General features: G+C 38.4%; 1 protein-coding gene across 2 annotated transcripts in view; it reads left to right on the plus strand.

The window, feature by feature from the left end:
* Positions 1-11,893, plus strand: part of POLH (DNA polymerase eta) — a 41,613-nt gene that overhangs the window by 12,176 nt on the left and 17,544 nt on the right. Inside the window, exon 4 of one of the 2 annotated variants that reach the window (XM_045498332.1) lies at positions 1,288-1,505. The exons of the other annotated variant lie outside the window; for it this stretch is intronic. Coding sequence (XP_045354288.1) covers positions 1,288-1,505 — 218 coding nt within the window. The remainder of the gene's footprint in view (positions 1-1,287; positions 1,506-11,893) is intronic. 2 annotated transcript variants of the gene reach the window in all.

Raw genomic sequence — 11,893 nt, forward strand, 5'->3', positions numbered from 1 at the left:
GAAGACTTTTGATCTTGGGGTCGTGAATTCGAGCCCTGCATTGGGTGTAGAGATTACCTAAAATAAATAAAACTTGAAAATATATAGTGTGGGAACCTGGGTGGCTCAGTCGTTAAGTATCTGATTTCGGCTCAGGTCATGATCTCACAGTTAGTGAGTTTGAGTCCCACATCAGATGAGCTTGTGCCTTGCTTCGGGTGAGCCCCACTTTCTCTCTCTCTCCCTCTCTCTCTCTCTCCCTCTTTCTCTCTCTCTCTCCCCCTCTCTCTCTCTCCCTCTCTCTCTCTCTTTCCCACCTCCTTCCCTCCCTCTCTCTCTCTCCCCCCTCCCTCCCTCTTTCTCTCTCTCTCCCTCTCTCTCTCCCCCTCCCTCTCTCCCCCTCCTCCCTCCCTCCCCCCCCCCGCCCCTTAAAGGATTTTCTCTCTCTTTGCCCCTCACTTATGACCCCTCTCTCTCTCTTTCTCTCTCCCTCTCAAAAAACATATTATATGTGTATATATATGTGTGTGTATACAAATATATATGTGTGTATACATATATATATATATACACACACATATATATATATTAAGAAATGCTATCTTGAGGAAGACCAAATACTTGGGTTCAGGGATCAGGGCAGTGTTTCCCGTAAATCTCATATTTGAAGACAAAAGTTGAAGCAGAATACTACATGGTAGATATATGAAAATAACAGAAAGAGCAGGTGATCTTAGTAAAATGTAGTTAAACAAGTTTGAAGCATTTCTTTCATCTTTGGAGAGATCCTTGTCACATAAACACATTCGTGGTCTGGACACTTTCCACCTTCATAGTGCTAGAGTCACACTAAAAATGTTTGCCTCTGTGCTGCTTCTTTTTCTTTGCTTCTGTTACTGACCATCTGCCTGCGCATTGACCACTTCATCTGCCAAGCCATTCCTCTCTTTAAGGAGATCTTACAGGGGCACCTGGGTGGCTCAGTCGGTTGAGCGTCCAACTTTGCCTTGGGTCATGATCTTGAAGTTGACGAGTTTGAGCCCCGCGTCAGGCTCTGTGCTGACAGCTCCGGAGCCTGGAGCGTGCTTCTGATTCTGTGTCTCCCTCTCTCTCTGCCTCTCCCCTGCTCATGCTGTCTCCCTCTGTCTCAAAAATGAAGATAAATAAATAAACATTAAAAAAAAAAAGAGATCTTACATTGGTTATGTATATGATGATTCCATTATGAGATGGAGGGGATGGGGCTGACTATCTCAATTGTTGTGTTCGTTTATTGCCTACATATATAACAATCCTTATACTTTTTAGGTACCGGGAAGCCAGTGTGGAAGTGATGGGGGTAATGTCTCGTTTTGCTGGGATTGAACGTGGCAGCATCGATGAGGCTTATGTAGACCTGACCAGTGCTGTACATGAGAGACTACAAAAGCTACAAGGTCAACCTATCTCGGCCGACTTGTTGCCAACCACCTACATTGAAGGGTTGCCCCAAGGCCCTACAACAGCAGAAGGGACTGATCAGAAAGGTACTTCCATAGCATCGTATTGCTTCTGCTTCCTGCCTTTGGAACCTGCTTTGCTTGGTCACGCTGATCCTTCTTGGATTGATTGAAAGGAAACTTACACTACAACCTGAATGAATCACAAGGACTGACAAGGAAGGATATACAAATTCTTTTATCTTTTCAGGTATATGGATGTTGAGAAGCTGTGAAGTCTGTATGAAATCAAGTTTCTCTTTAGATATCACTAGAGCAAGTTAGAGTTATCAGTAGACTGAGCACTTCTGTCATTTGTAGGTTAACTTATAGTGTTGTAACTTGGTTTCTTCATCATCTAAATTTTTTAAGGGGGACCTCAAGGACAGGGAGTTGAGTCAGAATTTCTGATCAATTTAGAGTGAAAAATATCAGTGGACTCTTCAGGGTCTCGTTTTATTTTCCTTACTTTCACTTTCATAGTGATTTCCCCCTCCCTATCTAACTCTCCCTCTGGCACCCACTGATGTATTTGGTATATCTTCTTAAATTTGTATATGTCTTTATAAATTACACAGTGTTGCTTTATGTGTGTGCTTTTAAAATTTGTGCTCTTTGGGGCGCCTGGGTGGCTCAGTCGGTTAAGCATCTGACTTCGGCCCGGGTCACGATCTCCCGGTCCGTGAGTTCGAGCCCCACGTCGGGCTCTGGGCTGATGGCTCGGAGCCTGGAGCCTGCTTCCAATTCTGTGTCTCCCTCTCTCTCTGCCCCTCCCCCGTTCATGCTCTGTCTCTCTCTGTCTCAAAAATAAATAAATGTTAAAAAAAAAAAATTAAAAAAAAAAAATTTGTGCTCTTTAATTAAAAGATAGTATTATCTTATAGATTTCATTCTTACTTTACTAATTTTTTAATTTTAATTCCAGTATCATTAACATATAGTGTAGATTCCATTCTTTTTCTTAATTTTCCTTTAGTGGTGATTTTATAGGTCTTTCCATGTAGTTGTATTTATGTGTAATTGATTGCTTTTAATTACAGCATAATCCATGGTATGGATCTATGGTAGTTACAGACAATTCTCCTAGCTATTAATTCATTTGTTACTTCTAATTTTTTTTAATATTTGTTTGATAAATGTCCTCATTCATCCTCTTTTGGACCTATGCAGAGGTTTTTCTGAAAATGTTGTCAGGAGTGGACTGCTAGGTCATAAGGCATACACATACATTGTTTCACTAAATACTGCCAAATCATTCCCCAGAGTGGCTATCAATGGTTACCCCATGCCTGTAGTACACAAGAATTCCTGTTGCCCTCATATTCTTGCCAGCAGCTGGTATTTTTGAATGGTTAAAAGTACTCACCAATATGATGGCTATAATAAAGTAGTATTTCATAAGGAGCTCCTGGCTGGCTCAGTTGGAAGAGCATGTGATGTGACGATTGATCTCGGGGTTGTGAGTTCAAGCCCCACATTGGGTGTAGAGATTACTAAAAATAAATAAATAAACTTAAAAAAAAAGCCTTTAAACAGCAAAGTGGTTCAACAAAGTGTAGCATAAACAAAGTTAATGGATGACAGATTTGGGATAAGTAGAAAAGTAAAAATATGAAATTTTATTTCATGTTTTCAGTTTGTTTAAATTTATTTTTCTCTATTTACTAGTTGAGGTTGAACGTTTCTTCATATATTGCTAGCGTATACCTTTGTGAATTGCTTATTTATAATCTTTACCCAATTTATCATTGGATTTCCTGCCTTTTTTTTTGCAAGAGTTCCTCATATATTGCAGTTATTAGCGTCTTGTCTATTTTTGACACTGCAAATATCTTCTCCCAAATCTGTCATCCATTAACTTTGTTTATGCTGTACTTTGTTGAACACGATTCTTTTAGTCCATCATTTTTTTCACTTTATCTTTTGTGCATTTTGAATCTTGTTTTAGATATCCATTTCTACTAGAAGTTCACAAAGACCTTTTCTACACTTCTGTTTGCCTTGTAATTTTTTTTAGGTCTTTTGGCCATATGGAGTTCAACCTTTTTATTTGATTTTATAAAAAAATCTTATATTATTTAAAAAAAATTATTTATTTATTTTTTTTTGAGAGAGAGCACAAGTGAATGAGGGGCAGAGAGAGAGAAAGAATCCCACGAGGTGCAGAGAGAGAGGGAGAGAGAGTGTGGAGCCCAGAGTGGGGCTCGAGCTCACCTGATGTGGGGCTTGAACTCCTGAACCATGAGATCATGTCCTGAGCTGAAGTCAGACGCTTAATCGACTGAGCCACCACCCCAGGTGCCCCTATTTTTTATTATTATTATAATAATTTCCTGACAATAACTTATTAAATAATCCATTCTTTCTCAACTTCCCATGTAGAAGTGGGTCAGTTTCTGTAGTATCCCATTTGTCTCTCTGCTCCTGCTCCAGAAACACATTGTTTTGTTGTTTTTTTTTTTACTCTTTGTAGTATGTTCTATTTGATAAGGATGTCCCTCTGCTTTTGCTTTCCAAACTTGTCTTACCTATACATGTACCTTTGTTATTCACTGTGCATTTTAGAATACAATAGTTGAATTCCTCAAAAAATCTTGATAGGATTACATTGAATTTATATATTTAGAGAGAATAGTTATGTTAATGTTAACTTTTGCCAGCCGTAAACATATCACTGATTTTTTTTAGGTCTTCAGTTGTGTCCCTTTTAATTATTTTTTTTTTAAGTTAAAATTATTTATTTTATCTGTTATAATATTTTTACTTCCTCTGAGATCTGGAATCCAGTATATTTTCTTTTTTTTCTCATCTACACTTTTAATTGATGTAATACACATCAAGTGCACAAATTGTAAGTGCACCTTGGCTAATTTTCACAAAGTAAACCCCCATTTGTAAGTAGCATCCAAATCAAAACCAAAACCAGAATCCTAAAAGGCATACCTGCCTACACTTCCAGACACTATCCATTCCTCTCCCCTTCCTATAGTAACCATTGTCCTTATTTCTATTTAGCTTATTTTTGAACTTTATAAAATTGAAATCATGCAATATATACTTGATTCTGGCCTCATTTGGTCAACATTGTGAGATTCATCCGTTCTGTTGTATGTAGTTGAGTTTGTTTACTTTCATTGCTGTGTAGTATTGAATTACATGAGTATATCACAAATTATCCATTCTATAATTGATGGATATTTGGGTTGTTTCCATTTTGGGGCTACTAAGAATAGTGCTGCTATGAATATTCTTGTAAATGTCTTTTGGTGAACAAATGTATGATTTCTGTTGGGTATAGGACTAGAAGTGTTTAATTGTAGGATTTACCTAAAATCAGCTTTAGTTTGCTTATAGTCAGCTTTAGTAAGTACTTACTGCCAGTTACCCAAAATGGTTGTACCAATTTATTTACTTATTTTTTAAGTTTATTTGTTTGAGGGGCGCCTGGGTGGTTTGGTTGCTTAAGCATCCAACTTTGGCTCAGGTTATGATCTCACAGTTCGTGGGTTCGAGCCCCATATCGGGCTCTGCGCCAGCAGCTCAGAACCTGGGGCCTCCTTCAGATTCTGTCTCCCTCTCTCTGTGCCTGTCCCCACTCGTGCTCTGTCTCTGTCTCTCAAAAAAATGAGTAAATGTTAAAGTTTATTTGTTTGAGAGAGACACAGCGTGAGTGGGGGATGGGCAGAGAGAGAGAGAGGGAGAGAGAGAATCTCAAGCACGCTCCACGCTGCCAGCACAGAGCCGAATGCAGGGCTCAAGCCCACAAACCCTGAGATCATGACCTGAGCTGAAACCAAGAGTCAGACACTCAACCAACTGAGCCACCCAGGTGTCCCTGGTTGTACCAATTTATAATCTCACTAGTAGCATATATGAAAATTCCAGTTGTTTCACATGCTTTTCAGCACATGCTTTTTTTTTTTTTTTTTTTTCTCTTTTGCATTTTAGCCATTTTGATGGGTGTGTAGTGATATCAGTGGTTTTAGTTTGTATGTCCCTGGTCTTAATGAAGTTGACCACCTTTAAATGTATTGACCATTTAGATATCTTCTTTCATTAAGTACCTCTTTAAATCATTTGCTCATTTTTTTTTGTTGGATTGTCTTATCTCCATTTATAGGACTTCTTTATATAATCTGAAATGAATCCTTTATTAAATATATTGCATATTTATTTGCATATATTGTGATGTATTATTATATTGCATATAAATATATTGCAAATACCTTCTGGTCAGTGACTTGCTTTTCACTCTATCACTGGTGGCTTTTGATGAAACAGAAAGGTTCTTGATTTTAATTTGGTCCATGTATTTTTTTTTTGTTCTTTATGGACAATATTTTTTATGTCCTGTTTAAGAAATACTTACCTACCTCAAGGTTATGAAGCAATTCTGTTGTCTTTTCTAGAAGCTTTATTCTGCTTTTCATTTATAATCCATTGTGTGTGTGAGAGAGGGATCAAATTCCTTTTATTATGTGAGTATCCAATTATATCTTTATTAAAGCTTTACGTTTTTTATAAAGGTCTTGTGCATTCATTTGTTGTGTTCATAAATGCTTTACTTTTTTATTGCTATTGTTTTACTTTTTTCTTTATTTTATACTTGGTTGATGTGTAGGGGAGTGATAAGTGATTTTTGTTTTTTTAAATTCAGCTTCATTTACCTATCTGACAAAAACTTTTTTTTTTTTTTTTCAACGTTTATTTATTTTTGGTACAGAGAGAGACAGAGCATGAACGGGGGAGGGGCAGAGAGAGAGGGAGACACAGAATCGGAAACAGGCTCCAGGCTCTGAGCCATCAGCCCAGAGCCCGACGCGGGGCTCGAACTCACGGACCGCGAGATGGTGACCTGGCTGAAGTCGGACGCTCAACCGACTGCGCCACCCAGGCGCCCCTAAAAACTTTTGATATGTAGGCATATGTCAGAGATATTTTGTGTTTGGTTACAGACCATCCACAATAAAGCAAGCATCTCAGTAAATTGAGTCAAATTAATTTTTTGGTTTCCTAGTGCATAGGGAAGTTTTGTTTACTATACTGTAATCTATTGGGGGTACAATACCATTAGATCTTTAAGAAGAACATACCTTAATTTTAAAAAGCTTTATTGCTAAGAAATACTAACCATCTGAGCTTTCAGGAAGTTACAATCACTGATTCCAGATCACCATAACAAATAAAACAATAATGAAAAAGTTTGAGATAATTGTGAGAATTACCAAAAAGTGATTTAGAGACACAAAGTGAGCAAATGCTGTTTGGAAAATGGTGCCAACAGATTTACTTGACAGGGTTGATACAAGTACTCAGTTTTTTAAAAAATGCAGTATCTATAAAGCACATTGAAGCAAGATACAATAAAACAAGGTATGCCTGTAATCTGCATGAAAATGCTTTTGATAAGTAAAATGTATTCAATGGTTAAAAATACTTTCTTAAATAAAGTAAAATTAAGGCAGGGCACCTGAGTTGCTCAGTTAGTTGAGTGTCCAACTTCTGCTGAGGTCATGATCTCATGGTTCAAGGGTTCTGGCCCCACGAAGGGCTTTTCCGCTGACAGCATGGAGCCTGCTTCAGATTCTCTGTCTTCCTCTCTCTGCTTCTCCCCTGCTTGCACACACGCACACACACACATGCACACACTCTCTCTCCCAAAAAATAAACATTTAAAAAGATGCTCTTAAATTAAAAAATAAAATTAAGGCAATGAAAATTTGCTTTTGTGGTAATATTGGATTGTAATATTTCTAGATACCAGATCTAAGAGGATCTGGGTCTTAAATTTTTTTGTTTGTTTGTTTGTTTTTGAGAGAGGGTGCAAGTGGGAAAGTTGCAGAGAGAGGGAGAGAGAGAAGCCCAAGCAGGCTCCACACAGTCAGTGCACAGAGCCTGACATGGGGCTCAAATTCATGAAACCATCAGGTCATAACCTGAGCTGAAGTTGGACGCTTAACCAACTGAGCCACCGAGGCACCCCTGGGTCTTAAATGTTTTAAATCAGATATTATGAAACTTGAATTCAGCTGGATCTTACAGAACAAAACAATTGGCATTTAGAGGCTTTTTGAACGGGGTATCTACAGTTTTTCCTAGACATTTTCTAATACTTTTCATAATAGCTCTCTTCAAAACAGTGGATCTCCCCTTCATTTGTAACATGAACATTGGTACTTTTACAACTATTATTTTGTAACATTATTCTTGTAAGTGCTCTTTCAGTAAAACATTTTGAATGCTGGCCAGTAACCAAAAGGAAACTGTCTGGATACCATATTATAGCAAGTTAGCTTCTGGGGGGGGGGGGGGGGGGGGGCGGAGAGGACATTAAGGCAGTCTGTGATTACTTGTAGAAACAATACAGATTTTCCCAGAAAAAGGTCCAAGAGAGTTTAGCTTACTTCTGGTTAAAGTGGTGAATTTCCCACGGGTTCCATGTTTTAAAATGAGACATAAGATGTAAAGTTTCCTTTTGCTGTTGAACAGTTGTAGGATATGCCTTTAATATGTTGTATTGAAGGGCAGTAGTAGAACTGCTTGTTCTACTAGGGAAGCTTGTGAGAAAGATCATTAAGGAATTATAGCAGAGTTTATAAGCTGGAGGCTGCATATCCTTCAGTTCTTTCAGGGCAATACATGGACAGTAAAAATTGTGCCACTTAAAGGAGGCAGAGTTATGGTACATAAACATTCGATGAAATATGTCCTGATTTTCTTTATTATTTTGGGACCCGAGTCAGAAATTTAACGGTCATAATAAGGAAGGTTTTTCTTTGGTCTTAACTTTGTGTACCACATCTTGCTGTGTGTCTAATGCTTTAAAACACTTGGAATTGGTTTATAATGGTTTAAGTCATTAAGTCTTTAAGGGTTTTTTGAGGGCTGTATCCCCTTTTGAAAATTTTTTGAAAGCTTGTTGACCCTTGCATGCCTCAGAAAAATGCATATCTACACATAAGACAATTGTGTGTGCAGTTTTCAGGAGATTCACAGACCCTCTGAATCCCACATACCTCAGAATAAGACGTGTTATTACACATTATATTGGTATTTTTGGCTGCAACTCATTGTTAAAGAGCTCTCCGACTGAAGATGATGGTGTATACCTTCACTGGTGGAAAATGTTTACTTCAGCTCAAATGGACATGTTCCTCTTTCTTCTATACCCATCTTTCTTATCTATGTACATTTTTATTAAAAATGCCAATGTTTATTTCTGTATGTCTCATGTATCTGTTGCCTTAGTGTGTCTAGTTTAAGTATTTAGTTTCCAGATGGAGTGATACCATTTTTTTATTTATAGTGCTCAGAACACTATAATGTCTACTAAATGGTTTATATTTCATATTGTATTCCTGAGTCTTCATATGATGTGTGCAACCAAAAAACTGGTAACAGAAATTAGCTTATCTAAGTGCATATAATCTTCCAGAAATTGTTTTTCATGGATGTGGCATATTTCAAACCTAGGAAAAGAAGCCAGGCGCTTGTGATATTTTGATAACTGAAGTTTCTGTTCAACTCTCCCATACTGCCCCTTAATTCAAAGCTAGCAGTCCTGCTCAGCCATTCTGCGTTTGCAACTTTGTATTTTCTGTTTCTGAAATAATTACATGCATGGAAAGTTTAAGTGGTAGGATTACTTAAAGATAATACTCAAAAACTGCCAGAGTGAAAACTATCCCTTCAGGGCCATTTTGGAACTAGTTTGTATTAGCTAAGGAATGCCTTAGTTTTCTCCTCCCTTTGGTCTTAATATATTTCATTTAAAGCATATATTGAACATCTTTTGAATGCCCAGGACATGAAGCAGTTGGGTAATACTACAAGAAATCATAAACCTTGGTGTGCCTGGGTGGCTCGGTTGAGCATCCAACTCTTGATTTTGGCTCAGGTCATGATCCCAGGGTCGTGGGAGTGAGCCCTGTAACAGCTCCATGCTGAGCGTGGAGCCTGCTTAAGATTCTCCTCTCTCTCTCTCTCTCTCTCTCTCTCTCACTCACTCTCACTCTCTCTCTCTCTCTCTCTGCCCCTCTCCCTTACTTGCATACACTCTCTCTAAAATAAAAATAAATAAAATTATAAACACTTTTTAATGATGAGAGTTGCAGGGGTTGGTGGGACCCCCTGCTGGCTTTGAAGAAGTAAGCTGCCATGTTGTGAGAGGGCCTTTGGAGAAGGCCCTCATGGCTAGGCTCTGATATTGGCCCACTGCTGACAGCCAGAAAGAAAATGGAAACCAAATTCTACCAACAACCAGAGGGAGCTTGGAAGACACCAATCAGCTCATAGCACAGAGGAGGGCATACTTATTATCAGTGCAGGAACTTCTCTTTTGTAGTTTTGGTTTCTGGAGTTGTGGAGTCTAGGTAGAGGTTTATCAGTTTAACCCCAAGTTTTGGCACAAGTCATCAGTGCTCAGTCTTCTGTTCATCATTGCACTGGAGGTACAAGATGGTGTAATCAGAACAGAAGAGGGAATAAAAGCTAATTCAGATGTGAAGGAAGAGGTAAACTTTGTTTGCAGGTGTCATGACCGTGTTTGTAGAAAATCCTAAGGGATCTACACCCCGCCCTAAAAAAATACAGTAAGTGAGATTAGCAAGGTTGCAGGTGACAAAGTCAGTATGCAAAAATCAATAGCAATTCTATACACTAAAATTTTAGATGAGAATTTGAAATTTAAAAGCAATGTTATTTGCAATAGCATTACAATTACGAAATTATTAGAAATATATATGTGAAGGGACGCCTGAGTGGCTCAGTTAGTTAAACGTCTGACTTCAGCTCAGGTCATGATCTCACGGTTCGTGAGTTTGAGCCCCGTGTCAGGCTGGAACAGCCTGGAGTCTGCTTCAGATTCTGTGTCTCCCTCTCTCTGCTCTTCCACCTCTCATGCACTCTCTCTCAAAAATGAATACTTAAAAAAAAAAAAATATATGTATATGAATATGTACTGTGAAATGTATATATATATACACACACACATATATGTATATATGTATATATGAAAAACTAGTTCAGTGAAAACTACAGAACATTCCTGAGAAAGTAAAAAAGATGAAATCAATGGAGAGACATACCATGCTCATGGATCAAAAGACTAAATAGTAAATATTAGAGCTCAAGTCTCCCCAGATTGACCTAGAGATTCATTGTTTTCCCTTCTAGAATCTCAGCAGGATTTTGTAGAAATTGACAAACTGATTTGAAAATCTGTATGAAAATGCAAAGGATGTGGGGATAGCCAAACAACTTTGAAAAAGAACTAAGTTGGAAGACTTAAACACTACCTGGTTTTAAAAGTTATTAGGGGCACCTGGGTGGCTCAGTCGGTTAAGCATCCGACTCTTGATTTTGGCTCATGATCTCACAGTTCATGGGACTGAGCCCTGGGTCAGGCTGTGCACTGACAGCATGGAGCCTGCTTGGGATTCTTGCTATCTGCCCCTTCCCCACTTGTGTTTTTTGTTTTTTTTTTTTTTCTCTCTCTCTCAAAATAAATAAACTTAAAAAATATTTAATTATAACCTTATAGTAACTAGGGCAGTGTAGTATTGGTGTAAGAGGAGACAGATCAATGGTACAGAATAGGAAGTGTGCAAACAGATCCCCACAGTTTTGGTCAGTTGGTTTCCACAAAGCTACCCAGATAATTCAATAGGAAAGGAAAGTCTTTCAGTTCTAGTGGGCATTTTATACCCAAAACTGCCTGAATCTTTTCCCCCTAGTCCACTTTAGTGTATCAGAGAAAAACCAAAGTTGTATAGATTTTTACCAACTAGAGAAGGAAACAAATGCTGCTTATCTTCTGTCACCCTGTTCAACTGACATGGATGTAGAGTGACAGGATTGTAACATTACTTAATCTGGGAGAGCAATAATGAAATCTAAAGCAGAGAAAATTTAGCTCTACTAGTTGAGAAAAGAGTCCAGAAAATCTCACAATTTCAATAAATTCATATTTTTTGTTTCCCAAACAATAATAGGTGGTTTATTTATTTTTAATGTTTATTTTTGAAAGAGAGAGAGAAAGCTCATATAAGCAGGAGAGGAGCAGAGAGAGGGAGACAGAGGTTCCGAAGTGAGCTCCGTGCTGACAACAGAGAGCCCGATTCGGGACTCGAACCCACCAACTGTGAGATCATGACCTGGGTAGAAGTCAGACATTCAACTGACTGAGCCACCCAGGTGCCCCTATAATAAGTGGTTTTATTTTTTATTTTTTGTTAAAATTTTTAATGTTTATTTTTGAGAGAGACAGAGTGTGAGCCAAGGAGGGGCAGAAAGAGAGGGAAACACAGAATTGGAAGCAGATTCCAGGCTCTGAGCTGTCAGCACAGAGCCCAACATGGGGCTTGAGTTCACAAATTGTGAGATCATGACCTGAGCCAAAGTCGGATGCTTAACTGACGGAGCCGCCCAGGCACCCC

This window comes from Leopardus geoffroyi, chromosome B2 (assembly GCF_018350155.1).
Source record: "Leopardus geoffroyi isolate Oge1 chromosome B2, O.geoffroyi_Oge1_pat1.0, whole genome shotgun sequence".
NCBI lineage: Eukaryota > Metazoa > Chordata > Mammalia > Carnivora > Felidae > Leopardus > Leopardus geoffroyi.